Source organism: Neophocaena asiaeorientalis, unplaced genomic scaffold (assembly GCF_003031525.2).
Source record: "Neophocaena asiaeorientalis asiaeorientalis breed wild unplaced genomic scaffold, Neophocaena_asiaeorientalis_V1.1 scaffold22, whole genome shotgun sequence".
In the NCBI taxonomy this organism is placed as follows: Eukaryota; Metazoa; Chordata; class Mammalia; order Artiodactyla; family Phocoenidae; genus Neophocaena; species Neophocaena asiaeorientalis.
Window position 1 is genome coordinate 671,092 of NW_020174422.1, and position 27,389 is coordinate 698,480.

A 27,389-nucleotide genomic window follows, 5' to 3' on the forward strand; every position below is an offset into this window, starting at 1 on the left:
CCCGTGTCCCCTGCATCGGCAGGCGGACTCCCAACCACTGTGCCACCAGGAAAGCCCTACTTTTTTTTTTTTTTTTAAATCACACAGTCATGCACATATGAGATAAAATATATGGACTGAAAATAAAGAGAATGGTAAATAATATTACACTGAACAACTACAGCTACACTGTCCGATACAGTAAACTCCAGTCACATGTGGCTATTTAAAATTAAATTACATTAAAATTCAGTTCCTCATTCACTCTAACTTCATTTCAAGGGTTCAGTATGTGTTCACATACAACTAGTAGTTACTATATCGAACAGCACAGACACAGAACATTTCTGCCATTACCAAAAGTTCCTTTGTACAGTCCTGGGATAGAGGAAATATCCAAAAGAAAAATGCTGGTAACCAACACGTTTCTATCACTACATGGGACCAGAAAGTTACCCTTTTTGGCTTGAAATAAACATCTGAATTCACTTCACTTTCAAACCACGGATGAAAACTGGTTTGAGTGTCAAATTCACTTATTGGTAACTCTCCACTGACAGTACAACTTGACAGCACACTTCTATGACACAGGCTTACTTCCCTGCATTATTTATTCTTCAACTCAAGCTGATGACATATAACCAAAGCTGAAACCACTTAGGTTCCCAGCCTGTAAATCTCATTTCAGGTGCTTCTTTGGGAAACTACTATTTTACATGCAAGGTAACCTTTTTTTTTCTTTCATCATTCTCATTCCTATTCCATGACAGTTTCCTAGTGCCAAAAGTCAAACATCTTTGTTAATCTCAGGACTCCAAGTATCCAGATTTGGCTCTAAACAGGCTTCCTACTATTTCTAAGTAGCAGCAATTACATATATTAAGATACTACCCAATAGTATGAAAATGTCTTATGCTTGAAGAGGATTCATTCCAACAATGAGCTTCTGTGTCAGAAATTCCATTATCAGAAATAGAAGTAAAAAAAATTAGGAGGAAAGTAGGAGACACCACTGATACATCCAGAACGTCAATTAAATGGGGGAGAAGCGTTTTAGCATAATATTTTAAAAGACTAACTGAACTGTAAATGCACTGGGAAACCCAAGATCTGGAAGTTCTGGGGCAGAGGGAAAGGAAGAAGCCAATAGTGCTCAGGCCTGAAAGGCCTGGCCACCTGCAGGGCAGTCTGGACTGGGCAGGCTGGGGGGCAGGTCTGGCTTTGAGTCCTGGAGGAACCTCATAGAGTGGGGCACTTTCCTTTGGAGCTGACAGGTCAGGCTCTGGCCCTTCCTGCCCTGAATGACATTCCCCCAAATGAAGATAACCGTGCAATCTTCCAGGGAGTTTGTCTGGTTTAACTGCTCCCTCTCGTGCCAGAATTGAGGAATGGGAATGGATGATGTCAGATTTAGCCCTTGGGGTAAGAAAGCAAAAGAAAAGGTCCAGAGAAACTTCAAGTGTGAGGGTGTTTGTGGGGCAGGGTCACCGATGGAGGAGGGTGCAGTGGAGGAGAGCCGAGAGGAGAAAAAGATTAACATTAAACACAAATGAAACTGATTTCCTGATTTTGCTGGGCCTGGAACCTATTCAACTATTAACTGACAAAGGGAGGCTATGTTTTTGTAGGATGTAGTGGTAACACTCACTTGTATGGTTTAAGATGTTTTATTTTACTTTAAACACAACTGACTTAATTATCAAAGAACAGAGTATAATACATTTTGAACAAAGGAATGCCACTGAAGTTTTCCAAGGACTACAAAAGAACTAAGACAATGGGAGAAAGATGCAACATGGAACATCAGAAGTGAGCCTACACTGAACCCAAAAGGATCTAAATATTTTGCAATAAAATTTTTATACATGGTTCAAGAAAATGTTGAAAAGGGACAGAAAAACACTGAGAGAAAAACAGACAACCTGATTTTGCCAAAATCACCTACGCTAAATATATTCAATGTCAAAGTGAACCATCCAGCCTTGGGAAAAGTAACACTATCTTTAAGTGTCCATTATTAACAGATGGCGGAAGTGGCATTAAAGTACTGCTACAACTGTCTTGGAGTTCTCTAAAGTCTGACAGTGTCTGACTAGCAATCAAATAATGAGGTTTCCCACCTTTAGGAGAGGTGCTAATTTTAAAAGTGAAGGTGATGCAAATCCACCTACAGAAATATTTAAAATAGAAAGTAAGGGAACAGATGGAGTAGGGTGGAGAACTTTAGACATTTAGCACTCAAGGGGCCAAAAGATACTGAATGTCTCCCAATGTCCTTTGCTAACTGAGATGGAACGTCACTGTGGAAATGGCCTGGGCTAGAAGACAGTGGCGTGGCTTCTGGTCCAAGCACAGTACCCAAGGAGGGAACAACGTGCCCCAGATGCAGCCTCTCAGCTCCTCATCTGAATGATATGGATAAGAAGGTGCCCTTCCTGCCTAACCGAAAGCCCATGTTCACGGATGGCCGTTAGGGACAAGGAGCACGTGCAGCCACAGGAAACATGCTAACAAGAGAAGCAACCTCAAGAGGCAGCGAGAGCATGAGCGCACCACGAGCCCAGCTGGAGGACCGAGCGGAGAAGGAGAACCTATAATGCAGCACAACAGGAAAAGGATCACGGAGTATCCTCCAGGAAAACAATCGTGGAGTATCGGGGATACCACTGTACTCAGTCCTTTAGCTTCCACAAGAGTGAAAAAGCAGAGGAAAAGAGGAAGAAAAAAAAAACCTGTGTGGCATCTATGAAGGAAGTAGCAATCCTTCTGAAGTGAAACTGTTTTATAAGGAGTTTCAGAAGCTGCTCAGCAAAAAACTGCATGCTAGAGACCTTGATTTCTAAACACTGCTGCCTTGTTTTCATGTATTCCCCTCAGTTAATCTCCACAAAAACTCTGTGAAATGAGCAGGACAGATTCCAGTATTACCATGTCACAGATGAGAAAAACAAGGCTCAGAAAGTTGAAGTGCTTTGTCCTAAGCCACAGGGTGAGTGTCGAAGTGCACGCTCACCCACTCCTCATGAAAAGTATGGCTGTTAAGCCTCCATGTTCTAGAATACTGAATTTGACTTACCTAGAACATAACAAAAGTGTCCAAGGAAGATGACATTTCTTGAGAAAACCGAAGAAGAGAGATGTTTGTGCAGTATTTCCTTGGGTGGAAACGATAACAATCTACCTGGAATAATATATGATCTACTTGGTGGCGTTGGCCAGGCAACAAGAAGCACCTGCCCAGGATGGAGCCCTTCCCTCCAACTCGCCCCCCAAACAAATGATGCTTTAGCTTCTTTAATGCCATGGTTTCAAATCTGCCTCTGACTTCAAGGTGGGCCCCTCAAGCTTCCTCTTACATGCAAGTGAGCCTCAGCTCCACAGACACTAGATTTTGGAGAAGGCACCAGAAACTCCACAGTCCCTCCACTTAGCTAGGTAAGGGAACTCCAGGCTTTCATTCTCTAAGAATGAGACTATGGCTCTCAGATTTGGGACAGAGATGGTGAAATCTGGTTAGGTCTCGAGGAAACTAAGCAGAAGTGGGAAGTAAAATCAAGAAAAAAGAAGGGCAAATAAAATTACAGCACAACACTACAGTTTCTTAGAGCATTTCTCAAACCTTAGAATTCATCAAATTATCCAAGGAGCTTAATAACAGTGATGACTCTCTGTCTCCACTCCCCAAAATTCTTTATCAAATGTGGGGCGGGACCTGGAAAGTGCATTTTTAAGAAGCTTTCTGGTAATTCTGTTCCAAATAGTCCATAAACCCCAGTATGAAAAATAGTCTTGGAACTTTCATGGAGAAAGGCCAATTAACTGGAGAGATTTAATCAGAGTGTCCTAAAAGGAGCACTAAAAAACCAGAGACGCAGGTGGGCAAAGCATTGCAGACAAGCGCCCAGGGCCTACAATTGATTTGTACATCTCACATGTAACCGATCTGAGTGGAGAATCACATGCACGTGGTATGACAGAACCGCTGAAGAGGAAAAGTGCTTCTGGGTCTGAGATGGGGGTTTTCAACTCCACACGGGATAAAGAAAGTATGGTTAGCACACAAAAATAAGGATGTGTTTACATCACATTTCTAACCGGTGAGAGCAAGTTCTGATGCAGTGGGAAGACTGTGAATTCAGAAGTCTGCTTTTCAACTCTGCCATTTGACAGACAGTCATTTGCCTCTCTAGCTTCCAAACTTTAAATGGAGACTACAACCTACCTCAAGCGAGCTGTCAAGAGTGGATAATTATAACATATTTTAATAAAGCCCTCTGTAAACTGTAATGCATCAAACAACAACAAACAGCATAATGATATCTTTATCATAACTGGAGGTTACTAACTTTCTTAAACACTGATGGCAAGCTTTTTGTAGGCATCTTGCTGAGAAGTTAGCAGAGACGGCAGATTAAGTGTTACAGAGCCCAGTGGCATGCCAGAAAGAAGTGGGAAACAGCTGACTGGTGAAATCACGAGAATTTACGGAGCATTCCAAAGGAATGTGGGCAAACATCCTTTTCTCCAATGGTGGCAAAGGGTGAGGAAGAAAGGAGAGAAGGCTCAGCACTCCAGAGTATAGTCTATTTTACACAAATACCGCTGGTAAGGTGTCGAAGGTGTTTGTTGCACTTAGGCTAAAGTCACAGCGAGAGCCCAGCAACTTCTTACTCAACCGCTGCCCATGCCCTGGGACTTCTGCTCCAAGAACATGGCGATCTTACACTAAGAACTCCGGAGAGGATGTGTGTGGGCTTCTCCAAAGAGGGCTGGGCCAGGAAAAGGGACAGTGGCCTACCTGTGTATCCAGGAATCTGGGGCTTGGCTTAGCTACTTTTGGACAAGGAAGAATATGTGCCCTGTGGACTTGTCTGTTTCTGAAGGGGGGTCATAGTGAGGGAAGGAAGGTGGCATCTCCCACTGCAATTCACTCTGAAAAATGTCAATCTTTTTTCAGTTCAATGAGGAGACAAAGACACAGACCCAAACAGAGGGTGAGGGGAACAAATGCCCATAGAGGCCTGATGTGGCAGTAGCAGTGGGCAGCCTGGCTAAGGAATGGGAAAGAAGCCAGTTCAGTTCTGGAGGTCAGGTGGGAAAACTGGAAAGGAAACAGGTTAGCTTGAATTTCTGATTCCCTCCTGTATCCCTCAAACCCTATGTCCCACCCTGAGCTTGTCTGTTTTATCAGAAGTTTTACTTTGCTTATATAAAAAGTCCTTTTAAAAGGAAAGAAGTGGCAAGGTTATTTGCTCTGTTAGGTCAAGAAAAAGCTTTTGAGCATAGAGACATTTTTTCTTTAATATCCTGCTCATCAAGGTGTCCTGCTAGTGATGGTGGGTCCTTATACATCATAAAAGAAAACCATCTGATCACCTTTTAGTCCTATGATATACCTGGTGACATCTACGTGACTAGCATTCCATGCAGTAAAGAATTATAATGACAAGTAAGGATGCAGGTCCTAAAGGGCGTCTTAAAAGAAAATATACCTCAAATATGAAAAAAGTAATATCTAGTCTTAAAAGGTATACAGGCTATACCTTAGTACATCATGTACAATTACAGAAAATAGGGGAATGAGCATAGAAAATATAAGCAGGCCAGAGAGGGTGGAACAAGAGTCCAAATCCAAACGTAATGCTATGAAAATGAAGAACCTGTGTCCACTTTAGAGGGAAATATGATGTAAAAACAAACTGAGAATGAAAGTAGAGTACTGTGAAAAGAAGCTGAACATCACTATGAGAAAATGATATATATTTTATGAAGCAGTTATTTCTGAGGTCAATTTCCCTATGCATTGGTTATGTGATTCCCACCATTAAAATAAACAAAGCTGGATATAAAGAAAATACAGATATTTTAAAGATGTTTCGGTAAAACAGAAGAATGGAAGTTTAACAGGGAAGCCATATGTAATGTTGTATAGAACAAACTGAATTATAGCTAACACTAAACTCTACGGCAGGAAAAACAGCCTTTGGCCAAGACAAGGGGGTAAGGAACAGGTCACAGACAGCAGACTGGCCTCTGAAACGCCACAGCAACAGCTATTAGCTATTAGCAACTTGGGGTGGGCCAGGAGGGAATCTACTGCCATAAACAAAACGATGAATGGGTTCTTTTCAAAGAAAAGGGGAATGAGGAGAAAAGAAGTGTGATCTTGGAACAGCAAATACTATTTACGTGAGAAAGGAGTAAGTCAATTAATCAATAGGGTATATGTGAAAAGAAGAGGACCCAAGAGGTGACAGAAAGACAATAAAATTTACTACATTCCTAAGAAAATGATATGTTAACAATAGTAGAAATTGGGTAAGTTTGGTTGCAGAGAAACAATTATGAATATGCAAATCTAACAAGCATATAACTTAAATTACTGTAAGGCTCAAATATGACACTACCTGTGAAACCATCTGTTAAATGTCAAGTCTGCATCTGTCAGGCAGGAGGTTACTGAGGGCAATGGCCAGGTCAACAGAGCTGTAATCCACAGAGACATTTAATAGCTTTCTAATCCAAGCTGTCTTCCTGCTCTGCCCAGGAAATCCTGGCAAATGTCGGTAATAGCAATATGGTAACAACTGCTTAACTTGAACTGTAGTCATTTTTGATTTACCTGTCTACCACCCCGCTTGCCAGAAGTGCTAATAAGCAGAGGAGTGGTTTTTTTTTTGTTTTTGTTTTTTTTTTGCGGTAGGCGGGCCTCTCACTGTGGTGGCCTCTCCCATTGCAGAGCACAGGCTCCGGACGCGCAGGCTCAGCGGCCATGGCTCACGGGCCCAGCCGCTCTGCGGCATATGGGATCCTCCCGGACCAGGGCACGAACCCGCGTCCCCTGCATCGGCAGGCGGACTCCCAACCACTGCGTCACCAGGGAAGCCCGAAGAGTGGTTACTGAAGCAGAGGAGAGGAGCAGCAGAGGTCATGAACAACCCATCACCTGGAGCATTAGCTCCTGGACACCTAGGGTCTGACTCTACTGGCAAACTGATTAAACACTCCAGAGTTGAAAACACTCTATCTTCATTTAATTATCGAAAGTACGTAATTACCTGTTTAAGAATATAAATGAGTTACTATTAGGAAGAAAGTTTAAGTCACTTAAGACTATTGGGAAATGAAAAATTCGGGTTGCTGGTTAAAATGGAAAGGACACAGTGTATACACAAAAGTAAAGGAGGAAGAAATACAGGTTAAAAATGATTTATAGAAAGAACTTTGAAACCAATGTAAACAATAACTTTTCCTTACTCCAGAAACAAGAATGAGGTCAAGGGGCAATATGCTACATTAGGATTTACTTGCCTGTTTTTGACTTTTTTTTTTGTTTTAAGAAATGTGATTACTCTAAAAAGTGATCATGTAAAAGTATGAGATTGTTTTACATTCTTCCTACACAGAAAGTGTAGACAGACATCTTCAAGGAGTGAAAGAGCTTAAAAGAAAAAGTCTGTGAATCTATAACAGAAACAATAACTTAGCTTAGTCAATTTTGCTTAAAAACTCATTATCTATGTGCATTTTTCTGTATGTATATCATACACCAATAACAAGTTAAAAAAAACATTAGTTAAAATACAAATGAAACTGTCTAAGTAAATTCCGAAAAACAAAATGTTTTGACAGGGATTTCAGAGTAATAGAAGACAAAGAAAAAACCAGAATAATGCTAACGGATTAGCACATTTCATGAGGCTAAAGAACCCAATAATGCTGGTGATAAGTTACTGAGACTGGAAAACTGAAAACTGAATCTTCCTGGTGGCTACAGGTACTCTTCCTCACGATGACATTAGCAAGTAATAATTGACTTTTAAAAAGCCAAAAACATACTAGAAAACAATTCTCTTCCCTGATACCAGAAAATGAAAGCTTAGTTGTGGATTTACACCCATGGTAAATCCCTCCAGTTCTTACAAGAAGCATCCCTGGGCCTGCCTGGGTATCCACACCCCCAGACCCCCAGCAGAGGGTATCCACCACCCCAGATCCCCAGCAGAGGGTATCCACCACCCCAGACCCCCAGCAGAGGGTATCCACCACCCCAGACCCCCAGCAGAGGGTATCCACAGATCCCTGGGCCTGCCCAGGTATCCACCGCCCCAGACCTCCCAGAACCACTAGACTCAGCACACTTGGGAATTCCATTAACCTTGGTGGGCTGGGTGGAAACAAGTTTGTTTCTCCTGGTCCTACAAAGATTGGACTGTTCTGGGAATGCATTAATGTCTCTCACTTCCACAACGGTCCCACTACAAGGATGACGATGTCCAGAGTTTATGGTGCTGGATCCAAACAAGAAAGCAGAAAAATATAACTGAGGTGCAGACCACATCCATACCAGCCAAATCTCCAAGGGAACTGAGATTTCAGGACTTTGTGTAATAAGCCTTCTCTTTACAACACTGCATATTTGGGGTATGTTTCCCACTAGTAACCCAATTCCTACAGTACAAGGGATTTTTATCTGGGCTATACTGATATGACCTGGAGTTCCATCTTTAGCCATAACACACATGTGAGAAAGAAAAGTTGACTAACGTTTGTTAAAGCTGATAGTATTTTATTTTTGTCAATTTAAACACTTACCTCTTTGACGCTATGTGTTACTGCCCATATTAAAAAAACTCTTGACATCACCTGGAAAGAAGTCAGGACAACAGAAGATGGAACAATTCCTGAAAGAAATTTTAGGATGGGTAAATAAATGTACTGTACTAGTTTCAAAATGTAATAGATTTTCTAAAACATCCAAATTTTAATGTTTAAAGCCAAAACTATCATGAGCAACTGAAACTTATCTACATTGCTATATAGACTATGTTTTTCTATGTAGTCAATATTAAAACTTTTTTCCTCCCTCAAAACAATAAAATTGTTAATGGCAATAGCAAACCACAGAATCTAGGTACCTTTCGTAGGTCTTTCAAAACCACTTATACAGGTAGAGAAAATAAAACCACTGCTTAACCTTTAAAATTAGACATTGAAAGTTCCTTTTACAATACGCGTTTCAAAAATGAACAGGCAACTATGGAAGGAAAATCAATGGTATTTGTGTCACTGGAATATTGGAAGCTCCTGGATATCAGACTTGATATAATATACTATCTAATGGTTAAATTGGCATCTTTTATAACCCACTTGAAAAGTCTGCCAACAAGTGGACAAAATCAAAGTTTATATACCATTTCTTCTTACCTTGTTCTTAACAGTAAGCATTGGTACAATTATCTTCACAATGTTCTCAAGTTATAACACTGGAATCATGTTTAGTTATTTCAGATAATCATCAAGTTCTGCTAAGTTTACGTTTCTTTGGCTTCTCCCTTCAGTTCCTACAACCACAATCTAGAGACCAGCCACCACCATTATATAAAATTCTTCCCTCCTTTAATTCATCTTAAACCCAGCAATAAGTCATTATCTGAAAACATTCTCCTATCTTTGTTAAATTTACACTGGCAAGGAACTGCTACAAAAATAAAATCTGGAAGCAGAATTATGGGTATGCAGTCCAGTAGCCTCTCCACCATTTCTCACTGGTCTTACTGCTACCAGCAACTAGACTTAACAACTTTCTGGACCTGTCAAGTTGCACGTGGGCAACTCCACACCTGCCAGGAACCCCTCATCACGGGTTGTAAATTCTTCTTCCGCTTTAAAACTAACCTCATCTACAATACATTCAGTGGACTATCCCTGATCAATTTTCATTCTTCTAAGCCCTCTAAAATACACTCAGACTTCTAGACATTTATATAGTTGGACAAACTACAACTTGCCAAAAGACCACGTGCAAATCATATAAAGCTCTATAGGTTTGGCTATGAAAGAAAATTATATCTTAGAATGAGTTTTAAAGAAGATCTGGGCTTTGAAGAGGTAGGATTTGGTTCTCAAAAGCAAGTAAAATGGACATGTCAAGCACAATGCTTGGCATATAAAGATGCTCAATAAACCTTTGTAGAATGAATAAAAGAAAAATATAAATGTATGGACATATAAATCAATGGAATAGAACTGAGAGTCCAGAAATAAACCCTCACATTTACAGTCACTTGATTTTCAACAAGGGTGCCAAGACAAGTCAATGGAAAAATATTTATTTTTCAACAAATGGTGCTGGGACAACTGGATATCTACATGCCAAAGAATGGAGCTGGGATACTTTCTTACACCATATATAAAAAGTTACTCAAGATGGATCAAAGACCTAAATGTAAGAGGTAAAATTATAAAACTCTTGGAATAGAGTTATTTACATAGATGTAAATTTTGTGACCTTGGATTAGGCAATGGTTTATTAGATATGATACCGAAAGCACAAGAAAAAAAAAAGGGCTTTATCAAAATTAAAAACTTATGTGCTTCAAAGGACACCATCAAGAAAGTGAAAAGAAAACCCCCAGGTAGGAGAAAATATCTACAAATATATATAATAAGGAAATATATAAAGAACTCATAATTCAGCAATAAAAAAAACTACCCCATCTAAAAATGGCAAAGAATTTGAATAGACATTTTTCCAAAGAAAATATGCAAATGGTCAATAAGCACATGAAAAGGTGCTCAGCATCATTAGGGAAATGCAAATTCAAATCATAATGAGATACACTTCACGCCCACTATCATTAAAAAGACAGATGATAACAAGTGGAGATGTGGAGAAGCTGGAATCCTCATGCATTGCTGATTGGATTAGAAAATGGTGCAGACACTCTAGAAAACAGTCTGCTTCAAAATGTTAAATACAGAATTACCCTATGACCCAGCAATTCCACTCCTAGGAATATATATACCCAAGAGAAATGAAAACATATGCCCACAGAAAAACTTGTACATGAATGTTTGTGGTGGTATTCATATTAGCCAAAAAGTGGAAATATTAAAAATTTCCATCAACAGATGAATGGATAAATAAAATGTGGCAAAGCCATATAATGGGACATTAGAAATAAAATAAATAAAAAGTAATAAATAATAAATAAAAGGAAATGAAGTAATGATACATGCTACAATATTAATGAACCTTAAAGCATTATGCTGAACGAGGAAGCCACTTACAAAAGATTACATGTTGTATGATTCAATTTACATGAAATGTCCAGAGTAGGCAAAATTATAGAGACAGAAAGTAGATTAGTGGTGACCTGGGACTGGAAAGTTAGGAAGAAAATGGAGAGTGACTGCCAATAGGTACAGGGTTTCTTTTCGGGGTGATGAAAATGTTCTAAAATTGATTATTGTGATGGTTGCATAACTGTAAATACTGAACTGTACATTCTAAATGAATGAATTGAATGATATGTGAATAAACCTTTTATTTAAAAATATGTACGAATGAAGTACAGAGCCTGATGATATAATACGTAATACTGCCAAAGAGGCTAATTAGTGAGTCAAACATTAAGTGTATATACTTAGCCAGATCGCATTTCAAATAAGAAAAACTAAAAAAGATTGACAAACAAAAAGTTTCCCTAAATGAGTTATTAAGCACTTGCCACTCAAGGAAAGATCACCACTCTTTCTAGCTTTTTTTTTTTAACTCAAAGGCCAGTTCATCACATAAAAACATGATTTTTTTTTCCTTTTATTTCTGCTCTTTCTTTTTTACCACTGAAACAATGGGCTAGACTGCTAATGGTCTGAGCAGTGCTCCAGGGTTGCTGCTATATTTGGGTAGGGATCAAAAAAGTCGAGGATCTGGACCTCAGATTTCCAAGTTCAAAAATCTAATTTTATGCCACTCACGAGCAAGAACTAGGCTTTTGGGAGACTGACTCATTAGTCAAATCCTAGTTATTAAACCAAAATGTCAATTTATTCACTTGTAATAAAGGCACAGCCTTTGTAATTACTAAATGTCTGGGATTTTAGAGACCCTCATCTAGGGGTGCTTTTTTCTGCTGTCAAAATCAGAATGCTTTGTAAGTGTGACTTTGAACAGAGGCATTTGGGAGATCTGAAGAAGAATATCACAATTCAGTTATATACAGCTTTATTAATTATCCCTTCTCTACTATAAAGCTCCGTTTTCTAGGAAACATGAATATTTATATACGTTTCCCTTTCAAAAGTGCTAAACAAAAATTACCTGATTGTTTTCCTTAAAAGTAAGTTTTGGTAACCAAAAACAAAGACTTGCTTTTCTGGTAAATTTCCCACCAGTCTTTTCTTCTAAGTATATTTTTAAATACAGTTCAACTTCTATTGTTTATACTATTTGTGGTTTGCTTTTCTCATTTAACATTTTAAGACATTTTCTATCTTACAACAAATATGTTCTTCAAAATTTTTAACTTGATTCATAATATTCCTTTGAGTTGAATATGTTTGCTTACCTATTCTCCTTCTGTGAGACATTTAAATTGCTCCAATTTCTTGACACTATAAATGAAGTAATGCAGTATTACAAATAACACTTAAAATTTTTTGAGGCTTAGACCCCCTTTTTTTTTTTTTTTTTTCTTGTGGTACGCAGGCCTCTCACTGTTGTGGCCTCTCCCGTTGCGGAGCACAGGCTCCGGACGTGCAGGCTCAGCGGCCATGGCTCACGGGCCCAGCCGCTCCGCGGCATGTGGGATCTTCCCGGACCGGGGCACGAACCCGTGTCCCCTGCATCAGCAGGCGGCCTCTCAACCACTGCGCCACCAGGGAAGCCCCTTTAGACCCTTTTGTTAAAAAAGGATTATTTCCTTGGGACAGTTCCCAGAGGTATAACTGCTAGGTCAAATGGCATGAATGCCTTTAAAGCTCTTGAAATATACCGCCAAATTGCTTTCCAAAAAGTTCATATCAATATACACTCCCACCAGCAGCATAAAAGAGTGCCTGCTTTAGCACAGCCCCAGAAGTAAATTTAAATCTTAGAAAGTTAGGGAATAAAAAGCCGACCGATGCTTTCTAATTTGATGCAGATGCAGAGATGTTTCTGGCTTTGCCTGCAGGTGCTTCTGCATTCCCCATCCAGGGAATCTGCCTAGTTAGGCACCTGAATTTTTTCCAAGTGATGCCATCCATACCAACTCTCACTTAGCTTCTATAGCATATGAACCTACCTCAACCAGTCACCCAGCAAACAGCACTGCTGGCCCTCACCTGACAGCCCAATCTCAAAATGCCTCCTCTAAGGGATCAGTAAAAAGGTCAGTGGGAGGAACGAACCCTTTCATAGGGAAGACCATCTGAAGTCCAGGAGCTCCAAGTTTATCCTTGGATTCAAGCCAGACAAACAACAAAGGGCCACACAGATGAAACATATTATTTTAGCTCTGAAAAGAACTGACATCACTGAGTTGGGTTTATTGTTATCATCAGGTCGGTTTCATAAGAACTGGTTAAAAAATTATTACCTTATCTGCTGTAGGAATGGTATGCAGTGTAATATCCACCCTATCACTCAATGCCCCTTCTATAAAGCCTCAAGTGGGAAGTTTGTTTAAAAACTTAACGTTAAGAAGTGTTTGCTCCTCTCCTCTCCTCTCATCATTCCTCTCCAATGATAAGAATTATATGACTCAGTTGCCCTTTTCAACTTGGTAGTCAGAAAGTTTCAAGCCAAATATGAAGCATACTACAGTACTATATTTTGTGTTTAAGTTACCACAGATCCTTGTGGAATGAGGAATATAGATAGATAAGACAGACCAGATCCTCTTTCTTTTCTAGACTTCTTACAGTCAATCCCACTGTGTTAACATTTGTTATACCATTACCCTTTATTTGAATACAATGTTCATTAACAGCATGTTTAAACTACCCAAACCGCACATTTTTTTTTTTATTGTTGACTGCTTCAATTGGTTGTTTCCAAATGACGGAGAGATTCTGCAATCCTATCAGTAAGCTATTACTAGATCAAAATTCATTCAAAATGATTACTAGATATCTATTATTTGTTAATTTAATTCAACAAACATTTTTGGAGTACCTGCTCTGTGCCAGGTACTGTTCTTCATGCTAGGGTTACAACAGTGAAGGAAATGCCCCTGCCCTTGTGAACTTACACTCTCAGGCTATAACTGATTTACTTTGGGATAGCTTTTATTTTTAGCACGTTTTCCCTGAAGTTGATGTGAGGCTACTAAACATTTATAAACTGGAAAATGGCATGAGTGCTTCTTGGTTTCAGAAAGATATCTCTGTCAGCAGTGTGAATCTTTGGCAAGGCAAGGTTATAAATTGAGAAACAATTATGAGAATTTATGTTGAAAAGGCAGTGAACTTTTGAAGCAAAACACTGGCAGATAAAAGAAGCACAGGCACTTGTGTGAGTGCACATAACAAGCAAAAGCTGTATAAAGGGGATTCGGCAATCAGGTTCTTGTTTCTCCAGAACCAGGGTGCTCTGAGGACTCTCCGAACAGTTGAGCCCTGCAAAGCTGAGTAGCGCTAGAAATCCTCCCTGCCTGGTGCAGCCCTCACATGGGCCAGGGTAGTGGGATTGGGAGACTGGCTACATATGACCAAGACCAGGTTGAAAGTTAAGTACAGGAAAGGCAACACAGGCTGGAAGCAGAGTAGCATAGTGTTCAGACGGAGCCCACTACCAAAGCAAGAAAGGAGACACAAAGTTGGTGCCAGCAATTCAACTAAATGATGGAAATTGAAATCAGAATCTCCCTACCGAAATCCCAAATCCACTGAACTAAAAGTAATAAACATTAAATAACAACAACAAAAATCACTAGCAGCAACCAGAAAGGAATGGGGTACAACTTTATACCATATATTTTAAAAAGTGCTAGCCAAGAAAGGATTATTGTACACCTCCTGCTTTGTTCCCAACTCCCAAAAAGTGATATTGGTGAATCAACAAAATCACAAGAATTTTCACTAACAGGCCTAGATTGGGAGAGAAACATAAATTTCTGACTGGAGTGTAACAGACGTGGAGGCTGAAAAGTGATGGAGAAGTAACTAACTGGGAGCCACCTCACAGATGCTAACTAAGCCTTTCAGACCCCACAGAGTTGGAAGACTGGTACAAAGTTCCCTATGAGGACAGGATATACTTTCTAAAGGGTTGAGGAATCCCATGATGAAGCGATTAAATCTCAGAAGAGAAGGAAGAGCTCACCTGTTTTTAAATAAGTAATTCGTTCACACTGTTCAAAGCTTTTAAAGTATAAAAAGATACACAGAGAAAAGTCTCCCTCCCAGTCCCATCCTACTACCACTCAGGTGCCTTTCCTACAGGCAACCAATTAATTTTTTGTCTATCATTCCAGAGATATATTTTAGGTATACAACAGCAAATATGTAAGTCAATGTATAAAGATACATTTATACACACCCTTTTTCCAATTTTTTCCATAATGACAGTCTTTTCTTCTTTTAAAAATATCCTGATGATCTTTTTATATCAATACATGCATACACTTTTAATTACTGAGGCTTTATGTTTCAATATCTGTGTACTCTCCTAAGCCCTACCACCATGCCCTCAGCATGTAGAAAAATACATAAACCAGGAAAACCTTCATCCTTAAACTGTAGCTTAGAGGGGAAGACAACTGAATCTTAAATACTGTGGAAATGCAGTCAGGGAGGATTCAGTAACACAGCAAATAAAATGGCTGGACAGGGCTGCTTGCCCTTTAGCAAGACGAAAAGACATGGCAACCATATGAACATAATGCAAGAAAAAAACAAAAATAAAGCATGCATTGACGGCAGGAGGAGAATTCAGATAGATTCGAAGCACAAGAAGGATCTGAGGCACCACTGCTGGCTTTTAAGCTGGAGAGGCCATGTGCAAAGACTGGAGAGCAGCATTCAATTGCTGAGAGCAGCCTCAGGCCAATAATCAGCAAGGAAATGGGACCTCAGCACTATAACCACAAGGAACTGAAATCTGCCAACAGCTTAGAAGCAGATTTTTCCCTAGAGTCTCCAGATAAGAACCCAGCCCAGCTGATACCTTGATTTTGGCTTCGTGAAATCCTAAGCAGAAAACACAGCTGAGCCCACTCAGACTTCTGACCTATAGAACTATGAGCTAATAAAGAGGTGCTGTTTTAAGCCAAAAAGAAAAAAAAAAATTAAATCAAGAATAAATAAAATAAAGCTTGCACTGCATTTAAGGGAAAAGTCAAAGGTTAAAGCAACTGGAAGGAAGATAATCATTACAGAAGACAAAGACAATCCAACACAAGAATAATTGTTATCCCCAAAGTAGAAAACCCAATATATGGAACAGAAAATGTATTTAATGTATTTAAATACATTAATGTTTTAATGTATTTGGGCGTAATCCAAGAAATGAAAGAACTAAATTTGTACTGAAAGAATACACTGTATCTCAGAAAACAACTGACAGTGAATAAGTAAAACCAAGAACTTTCTTAGTTAAAAAAATAATACTTTGGGATCCAGGAAAAAAAGCAAGTTACCTACAAAGTGGCAAGAAAATCATCCTGGCTTCAGACTTCTCCACAGCAACATTCAATGTCAAAAGACAATGAAGCAACACTACAAAGGTCTGAGGGAAAGAAAGTATGTTCAAGAATATTGCACCCAGACAAGATGTCATTCTAGTGTAATGGCAAAAGTTAGACATCACTAAATGTGAATGAACTTGTCACATAATGCCTATGTGACTGACCCCGAGAAACACATGCTGTCAGAAATTCAGCCAAACAAGATACAAATCAAAATAAAGAACTCAGGAATGGAGAAGTCATGACAAAAGGGCCCATAGTAGGCAATGAATCCATTCATATATAACACTAAGACAAAACAATTATGGTAATTATGGTTATAGAACAGAATGTAAATGCTTATAATTTATAATATTATTAAATTAGTAACAATTTAAAAATGGAGTCAGGGAAGAAGAGATGGAAGAATTAAGAGATATTGCCTAAAATATTGCTAAATGTAATTCTAATCTAAATTTTTCATAATCTTTTTGTTAAACTTTAAGGGGCCTTTTAGTAAATAATACATCTCTCATGGTTAAAGGTTTTACACCATATTCTTTTTTATAAACTCAATAATTTAAATGAAAACTAGCATGTATAGCATGAGCTATATAACTTGATTTTTCTATCCATCTACTTTTTCTTCCTTATATTAATATATATGTGAGAAGAATGCTCCCTGGGATGATGTTTATCTAATATAGATGACGACTAGCACTACTGGTACAGTTTTTTTAAAACTTTATGTACTTTTACACATTGTTTGAACTCATAAAAAACATGAGTTAAAAATTTAAATTAATAAAATCATCGTTCTTAACAAGAAATGAAACATTTGGCATCAGCAAAAGATAATTCTGGAACTGAACTAATTCCAATCTTAAATAGGAATTTTCTTAAATATTTTCTCTTAGAGTACAAGCTATTCTTAGGGAAACAAAATATTTCTGGCCAAAATGAAGAGAAGGGTGGGAGTATGAAATTCAAGGAAGAAGATTACTGGCTTCTTCTGTTTTTGTTTTTTAAAGGACTGACAGAAGATAATTTTCTTTTCTTTTTTTCCAGAACATAGAAAGGCCATGCCTCTTGGGCTTGCAGCACCTGACCCCCCCAGAAAGCAATTTTCAATATATTTATCATAACCACACTTACTTTATTGAGCTCTGACAAAAGAAATTTGTGTCTTACACTGAAATCAACAGCAAAATTATGGTATTTATATGATAACCTCTGGATTTATTTGAGATTGGCATTTTGAAAAGATACACTAAACTGTAAGATGGCATTACATTTTGTGTTAAAAGGATAATGTTACTAAGTGCTTATTTTTTACCAAATTGAAATGGATATAAAGGAGAAGCACAAGAAATCAGGTACAATGATACTTCACGTGTCTAGCATTGGGAAAAACCGTGTAGTTAGAATGAAATCTTTTCCCTTTATGTGACAAAACTTTAAACACAGAGGTGCTTCTCACACTGGGGCATGTATACCCCAAATATGTGCTTTAGGGTCCAATCCAGTGACATGCTACTAGCAGTCAACTTACTCAAACTCAACAGTATGAACTCAACCAAAAGAAAATAAGATAGAAAAATACATTCATGCGGGCAACTTTACCCAGCATTTCACAGTGTGAATGTGTGCACCGGAGTGAGCAGCGGTCTCGGGTCTCCTGGCCATGTTGATTGTGATTTTACTGTCAAAGATAATAAAATATTCATCTAATGAGGCCCTAAATGCGAGCCAATTATTTTATCCGGCATTCAAATGAAGGAAAAGTAAACACTTTCAACACTGGAGGGAAAAGTGCCTGTGCTGGACTCACTGAGAGTCGATACTAAGTTGTACTGTTGTATGAACAATTTCAGGTGTTTTTCATTGGAATTTTACCTCTACATAAGCAATTCCACTTTAGAAGACAAAGCCACAGGATATATATAATGCATCTTCATGGTCCATTAATTTTCCCTGAAATTCCCGGGCGGGGGGAAATCCATTTTTACATTAAAACATAAAGAAGGGGACTTCAAGTGTTTCATATTTATGGCAAGTTATCTGGTCTTTACTCTCAAACCCCTGGAGAGGAAGTATACTCCTCACAGATATTAGGCAGACTTGAGAAAAGCTGGAAAAGCACTATGATACATAATAAAAATATAAGGTAGGAAGTTGAGTGCATGGAAAGAGGGGTAGAAAAAATCTCTTGAAACCATGGGAGAAATCAATACCTAAATGGATGTGGTGAAGGCCTGTACACTTGCTTGGGGCAGAACACAAACTTGGCTTAGAGCTCCTTTATGACTAATGTAACGAGAGAAAACAATCCACGTGTAATTTCAGTGTACATGAAAAAAACAGAACCAAGGGGCTCATTTTTGTTTTGTGTTTTTTTTTTGGCCGCCTCACCGGGCCTGTGGATCTTAGTTTCCCGACCAGGGATCAAACCCACGCCCCCTGCGTTGGAAGCGTGCAGTCTTAACCCCTCGATTACCAGGGAAGTCCAGGGGCTCGGTTTGAGCATGTACTTATACGTAAAATGGCTTTGACTACAGTAGTAGTTTCAAGTTTACTGGATGTCCTCTATACACTTTTCTGTTTGTTTTCACTGTTTCCTGTTTCAGATAGTCGGCTCTCAGAGTGTCTGCCACTAGCTTGCTCTTCCACTTAACTGAGGTTCTTACATGTAAAAAGTAACAATAAACTGGCTTTAAGAGATCCAGAGGCCTCTGAAGGAAATGAGCTCTGGAGGGTTTTATCAAATATCCAGAGGCTTTTTTTCATTTGTTTGTTTACTTTTGGGGTCTCCATTTTTTAACAAAGTTACTGGAAGTCTAATCTCTGAATGAGAGCAAAATATAAACATTAAAAAAATGACACATTTCCAACCATTCTGAAGATAACATATTATAAAAGGGTGACACATTTTGAAAAAGATGAAAACATAAAAATATTAGAAGCCATTCTCAAAGAGGACACAACAAGTCAATTATAAGTCATGGAACCTCACTCAAACCTCTATATTATAGTTAGCATTCCAATAGCAAATTGTCACCTGATTAGTTTTACTGTTCATAGAGCTGTAGGTGTTTTAGATCAGACTGTTAAGTGCAGCCTTGAAATAGGGATAGTTCATATATATTTCACCAGCAAAACTACATCATAAGCTTTTCTTAAAAAAAGATTTATTAGTATCTCTATTTTTACACTTATCAAGTTTTGTCTTAATATACTTATGAAAATTCTATTATGTAAAGCTTTTTCAAAAGGCTGAACCCAATCTGATTGTCACTTACTGGAAATAACAGAAGATCTAATGTCAAGTTTGAGAGTATAATCATTTCCTTACTACTTGAAAAAAACAACAATCACAGGATTTCACTTAAGCAAACCAAGAAATACACTTCTGCTAAACCATGTTTTTTCTCAGTGAGTAGGGAAGGAAGATTGAAGATGAAGTTTAACTTTACTAGAAGGTTGTGAAAGAAGGCTTTCTTGGGAAAGATTCTTTATTTAAAAGAGCAAGTAACCACAAGGGTTATTTAAGTATGGTGATGTTTAGCTAAGAAAATCTTGGCTGTCAGAGTTGGACAGGGTCTAAGAGATCAATTCGACTCAGTTCTTGATAGATGAGGAAACTGAGGTGTGAAGAGGTAAAGTGACTTGCCAAGCTTACATGATAGTTGAATACAACAAATTAATATTAAACAAACTTATGTTTAAAATTTGGTGGTTATTCACAAAGAAGGTTAATTATTGGTCAATATATAGCTATAAGAGAATTAAAGTATTAGCAACCAATATGACAAAAGGTTAACATTCGAAGCATATAAAGACACAATTGTTTCTGTCTTTTAAAAAATCAAGACCCTAATGGACAAATAAGCAAAGGGCATAGTAGATAATTCACATAATAGAAAACATAATAAACAAACATGGAAGTATATACAATTTCATAATTAGCAAAAAAGTAAGAAACGAGTAACCTATGATTTTATATGATTAACTTAGTGAATATTAAAAATAATCCTTTGCAATTCAATTTGGCTTTTTTTTTTGGCCCCGCCCTGCAGCATGTGGGATCTTAGTTCCCAGACCAGGGATCAAACCAGCGCCCCCTGCAGTGGAAGCACAGTGTCCTAACCACTGGGCCACCAGTGAAGTCCCAATTTTGCAATATTTTTGTTAAAAGAATCTTCATACTCTTTGAATTAGTAACTACATGTGAAAATGTATGCAAAAGGCATAATCCAAAGACTAAAAAGTTCACATATCAACAGATATTGGTTGAAAAATTAATATTTAAAAATGGGGGCAATCTAAACATTTTCCACTGGGAGGCATGACAATACATCTAATTCAATGAGATATTTTGTAATTTAAAAATATCAGTGAATACAAGATAAGCGTGAAACACCCTGTCATATCAGAAAGTAAGGACACTAAAAAGGTGACTGAGGTTCTATCATAAAGGACTCGGAAGACAATCTGAAGATGTTCCCAACTGGCCAAAGATGGCCAATTTGAGCATTAAAAAGAAGAAATACAATGGACTGAATCACACCGGATATGTTAAAATTCATGAGTTCATGATGATAAAATAAGAAGCAAAGACCTTCACTGTCCCTTTGACATGCTCTGATTTGTGTTGTATGGAGGAAGGAGTGTGTGTGTGCGCGTGTATATGAACATGCATGCGCGCGTCCATTAGTATCAGTGCCTGCCTGAGTCAGGAAAATGACATCTCTGGTTCTGTATGAGGACAACGGTGTATATAAAGCAACATGAAATGCCAGCCCTCATTTTGTTTTAACTTACAGACTAATGTCAATTGTTCTCAGAACGGGATTTTTCCCTCAAAATTGAAACTGCTTTTCCTTTTGGGTTTAATGAAGTATTGCTAGTTGAAGCCAGTCTGACATGGTGACAGAGCTGTTAGACTGATGAGAAGTGTTGCTGCCTGATTTAAAGCCAAACCTTGAACCCTTTTAAAGAACAAAAAATATTGTATATGGGGAAAAAACCCACAAACTTTTACTGGTTTTCTTTAGAGGATTCTGGGAAACCAACACATTATTCTGAAAACTGGTAAAGGGAAAAAAATCAAGCTTGAAAAAAAAAGAATATATATATCTTGTTATGTCACAAGAAACTAAGGAAAGCAGTTTGGGAAAGGGGGAAGGGAACTGGATAAGTGGAGAGCCAGGGTGGGACAGGGGCTCACTTTTCACTGTATATACCCTTGAATGAATTACCTATTTGAAAAATAAACTCATTTAAGTATCACTATAGAGATTATTTAAAAAAATGGAAAAATGGTTACATTAAAGGAAAAAACCAGCAATCAAACGGTAGCCACTCTGATTTTAATAATGTAAAAACCGTATATGCACGTAGACCAGGCCTGGAAGGAAACACAGAAAAACAAAATTGCTGACTAGACTTGCAGAATTTAGGGCATTTTTTCCTTTACATTAAAATGAATTCCCTTGTTATATTTATAATGTTATTTGTCCAATAAATAATGTTAAGGTGGCATTTAAATGGGAAACATCGTGTTTTCACTCTGTTACCCATACTTGTAGGAAAGCCCAGATATTTGAACCTTGAGCCCATAATCAAGGCACTAAGAACCATTTGCAGGCAACTTGACTCTTACTGTAAGCAAGAGATCTAAGAAGGATAAAAGAAAGGGTATACTGAGGGTTGTTCATACAGTAGATGTTAAAAGGACAATGACTCTGCCCAGCTCTATTTCCCATTCCTGCACTAATGCGGGGGTGGAGGCGGTGGTGGCATTCACTGAGTAGGAGGCCAGCAGAACATGGAAAGAGCCTGTTGACAGCGCATAAAAGACACACACTGAAAACGCTACTTGCAGGAGGAGTGAAGCTTGTCAAAGTACTGCAGAGGCTGGGAAAGTGAAGAGAAGAGAAAGAGCAATTATAACCTGAACCTAACAATTCCTCAGCTAAATTTAACTAGAGAGGTGGAATATATCTGCAGCTTGAAAACGATAGGCAAATGAATGTTCAGGTACAAAAAGGCCCAACCTACACAGAACTTTAAAGGGTCATTGTAAAAAAAATTTCTATTTTCATATCAATCATCTGCTATTATTCTGAATATATTTCAATTGTGAACCCCTCAAATAAATAAATGGACTTAAGGAGGTATAAGGAAATCCTAGGCTCAGAGCAAAACCTTTTAGTTCTTGTTATAAGTCAAAATTAGTAAGGATTTATTAATGTCAAGCTTTTCCAGAAACATTACTTTAAAAACTTTTAGCTATGAATAATGAAAATTAAACAGTCACTTCCATTTACCTTTTCAAGTTTGAAATGAAATTATTTATTCGAAGCCTTCCAAATTTTTGTCACGAGATATCTCAGTTAATATACTTATTTACACTGAACTGTGTTCACAAATAATTCCTAAATATATTACTTAGACACCTAAAATACATTATCCTAAAAAACAAATACTTTATATGCATTAAAATGTATATCTAAAAGGTAATGATAACTACTTCTGGGTAGTTAGATTAAATTGATTTTTACTTTCCTCTTTATGTCTTTCAGTATTAGCTGATTTTAAAAATAATGTGCATGTTTCACTTTATAGAAATAAGGTTATTTTAGAAATAAGTCCTTTTCACTTAAAAAAAAAATCACCACAACATGATTTAATAGCCACCACATTACAAATTCTGTTAAGAATAAAAATGGATAGACGTTCAATCAAAACAATGTATAATTGTTTTCACACACAACTGATTTACAATTATTTTAGCAAACAAAAAAATCACATGTAATCAAAAATCTAAGTTGCAAACAGCTTTTGGAAGAGTTTATTTATTCAGGTACCCCCTATTCTAATAAAGACTTTGCTGGGAGGAGTTGATCATATATAAAGTCCTTACTGAGATTTATGATCATGTGTATTACTTAGGGGTACTGAGATTTATGACCATACATATTGTCTAGAGGTAAACCAATCTATGTTTTTGCTTTTCAAATCCAACTTTAAAAATATAAGGCAGATTAATTATTCACATCAAGTACTCTAATATCACTATATGCTGTTGCCAAGTGGATAGACTCATGGATTGCTCTACTGGCTCAAGACTTGAGCAACCATTCAAATCCTTTGTGGCGACCACTACTGGTTGATTATTCAGTGTGCATTTTCCTCTCTTCCTTACTAACAGAGTACTGATCTTATATGGAATAGCAGTGTATCCTGCTAAAACACTAGCTTCTTTGGAATCCCCTGCAGTTGGAAGAAGCCATGTGGCACAGTTCTGACCAATGAAAAATAAACAGTTTCTGGAAAGCCTTGCTGTGCAGCCACTTTCTGCCTGTAATGTGACATGACACCACATAACTCATCACAGCCACATTATAACTACAGGTCCACATGCACCAAGACAAAAGTGACACACTTCCGTGAATGGTAGAGCAGAAAGACAGATTACTTGTTATACGTGAAAAAGAAACTCCTATTTGGCTAACGCACAGTAGTCAGAATTCTGGCACGTATAGCCAAATGCAATCCTATTTATATACTCTTTCTTTTGCAGTTGAGAAAATGAACCAAAAATCTGAAGGGAATTTGAGTAGACTTAAGAAGTCAAAGTACATCAGAGTGCAGGACAAGGTAACACTTTTAAAAAGAAGCTATTCCAATTACACTTTCCAGTCATGAAGACTAATGGCATCTGTAAGAAAGATGGTGAAAGTCTGGTGTAATATTTTCTTCTGGTTAACAATTTCCTAAATCATCTATAAACCAGATTTCATATCTCAAAACAAAATCACTAATATTTTATGTCCAAAAACAACAGCAAAAAATCTGCTCTCTTTTGCAATTATGACATGTGGTATTCATGAGCATCTTTTAAAAACATTTTCCTGGAGCCAAGAATGTGGCTTGCCAGGTCAAGATCTACCAGATATAACTGCAGTATTTACTGCACATTTAACTATCATAAATAGTTCGTTGCCCTTAAATGAATCATTTTTCTTTAACAGTGTTGGAAATGTGATTACCCTATTCCCCCTGCACAGATTATTTTAAGGAAAAACTCTACCCATAAGCACCATACTCTATCTAAGCAAATCACCCACAGATCTAAGAGGAAAATGTTATATGAAAGGAGATAAACTCTAGAGAGCTAGAATATATGTATTTTACTTGATTCTTCACAGTAAACAAAGTACTATGAAGAATCACTTTGTTTTGAATTCCAAAGAAGTTTAATAAATATTTATGGGCTGAATGTGTGAATGAACCCTAAGAATAATGAACACAGATCACATATCCCAGAGCAGGTTCCTGTAAAGTTTAGGAGAAACCCCTTTTGAGGTTAGAGTTTCAGAGTGGAGAGGGATACCGTTTCCTCATGGTGTGCCATTATGAAGCTAAATCTCTCACAGGCTATTCTACTACAGGTGGAATCTACACCGAGTGTCACCAGCTTATTTTGCTCCTACCATGTATCCCTGAAGTACTTGCCAAGATGACCAGAAACTCTGTATTAGGTGCTATCTGTTAGACCATGATTTACTTTAAATTATATAGAAGTAAAGGGAGAAACAATTAGGCTATGTTGTTGCTCAACCTACAACAATAATACAAAAATCTACTATTAATTGAGAGTACTCTATGCATCAACCATGGTTCTACATCCTTTACTTATATTAACTAATTTACTTCTCACAACTCCTATGAGATAGGTGCTATTATTTTTCTTTTTCTTTTTTTTTTGGCCGCCGTGTACAGCATGCAGGATCTTAGCTCCCCGATCAGGGATTGAACCAGGCCCTCAGCAGTGAAAGCGTGGAGTCTTAACCACTGGACCACCAGAAAAGTCCCTATTTTTCTCATTGTATAGATGAAGGGAACTGAGGTCCAGAGAAGGTAGGTAACTTGCGCTAAATCACACAATGAATAAGTGGTAGAAGCAGAACCAAACCCAGGCAGTCTGGCTTCGGAGTCCATGCTCTTAACCACTATAGGAAGGAGAAAATCAAGCAAAACAAGCCCGTGGATGGTTTTAAAATATGCCCACAAATTCTTTGATACTCCTCCCTTTAAGAGGTAGCCTACTTTTCCTCCCCTTGAGTGTGGGATGGACTTAGTGCCTTGCTTTGAACAAAAAGAAAAAGGTAGGAGTAATAGTGTGTGATGTTAGGGACTAGATCATAAAAAGCACTGTGGCTTCCTCTTTGCCCTCTCTCTTAGATCATCCACTCTGGGGGACACTAGCTGCTGTTTCACAAGGGACTTTCCAGCAGCCCTATGTGGAGAGGACCAAGTGGTGAGGAACTGAGGTCCCCTGCCAATAACCATGAGAGTGAGTTATCTCAGAAGCACATCCTTCTGCTCCAGTCCAGTCTTCAGCTGACTGCCGTCCTGGCTGGCATCTGACTACAACCACGAGAGGCTGAGCCAGGACCTCCCGGCTAAGCTGCTTCTGAATTCCAGATGCACAGAGACTATGAGAGAGGAAATGTTTGTGATTTTAAGTCACTCAGTTTGGGGGTAATTTTAATGTATCAATAAACACAGAACCTTTCATCAGAACCATATTTTCAATATAAAATTATATTTTAATACATTTTGTGTAAAATATATAAAAACTTGTGTAATATGTGTAATTACATAATTACACAAATTGTATAATTACATAACTATCTGTAATTATATATAACTATATGTATAAGCACATATAATGTACATGTTATATATATAAAATATATACCCACATATATGTAACTACATGTAATATGTAATTATATAATTATATAAGTATAAATTAAGTAAAAAATGATTTTGAGTGTCTGCTCATTCCGTGGAAGCAGTAACCATTTTAATCACTGCAGAAGGGTAGAACAATATATCCCCAATGTCCCTTCAAAAGCTACTCTATTTACTTAATAAAAAATTAAACAACATATATTAAACATATATACATGTAGAAAGATTATTCCTGCCTTATATCGTCACATACTCTTTACTTTTCCTCTTTTCTTATAAGTCAATAAAGAAATAATACATTCCAGCTCCAAAAATCTATCATAAGAACAAACTGTCTATTTGATTCCTAACAGTCTATTTAAGGTGCTAATTTGCCATTATTTATAGACTTGATTCCTTTCTGAGCAGCTGTCATTAACAGAATAACTTAGGAGTTCAAAACATTCTTTATTCAACTCAACTGCCTCCTGGAATTGTTAGTCATACATCTCAAGGTTACAACTATGATAAAAGCTAAAGATGAACCGAGTCTCAAGAAGGCTATGAAAAAGAGCCACCATTACATACAGCAAGATTAGTTGACGCTCACTGATTGATATTCCGTTAAAGCCCTCATTCCTAATCATTTAGGTCTCTTTTATCAGATTGGAGTCTTTCTGAAGGTGTTTCCTGCACCAATGTTTTAACTGTCTGTGGCTTTCAAAGCACTCCAGAGCTGTCATTTGGAAACCCATGTATGCCCAGAAGACAAACACTAGTGTACCTCTTGGTGTAGAAGGGAAAGAGAGAAAACAGTGAGCTGGCTTCTAGTCTAGAAGTATTTGATACTTTGTCCACACCATTCTCCCTGCTTCAGGCTTTAGAAATGGTACTCTGGCCTCAAGCTGTCTCATCCTAACTCAAATTCTCTAAAGGAAGAAGAGTAGAGGCATGACCATACCTGGGCAATGAGGGCTGAGGAGAGTCTGAGAACAGGAAATGCAGGGGGAACAGATGAGGATGAAAGTCGAAAAAGAAATGGAGAAAATGAGCAAAACTGAAGAGGCAGGAAAAATAGAGGGGAGGAAGAAAAGGCAAGGAGGAAAAGAAGGAGGAGTAGAGAGATTTCAGAGGAAGACATGAGAGCACAGAGAGAATAAAAACATGGAAAGGCAAAGAAACAATGTTCCTTCAAGGAAAAGAGAGCAAGTGTGAGAGAGAGAAGGGTGTGGG

General features: G+C 37.9%; 1 protein-coding gene across 3 annotated transcripts in view; it reads right to left on the bottom strand.

Moving 5' to 3' along the window:
• HACD2 (3-hydroxyacyl-CoA dehydratase 2) overlaps nt 1-27,389 on the bottom strand; it is an 89,987-nt gene that overhangs the window by 20,067 nt on the left and 42,531 nt on the right. For 2 of the 3 annotated variants that reach the window (XM_024756509.1, XM_024756507.1), the window contains exon 4: nt 8,575-8,663. In XM_024756509.1, coding sequence (XP_024612277.1) covers nt 8,575-8,663 — 89 coding nt within the window. Of the gene's footprint in view, nt 1-8,574; nt 8,664-22,858; nt 25,916-27,389 lie in introns of those variants that run through there. The other variant, XM_024756508.1, reaches the window with a different exon arrangement.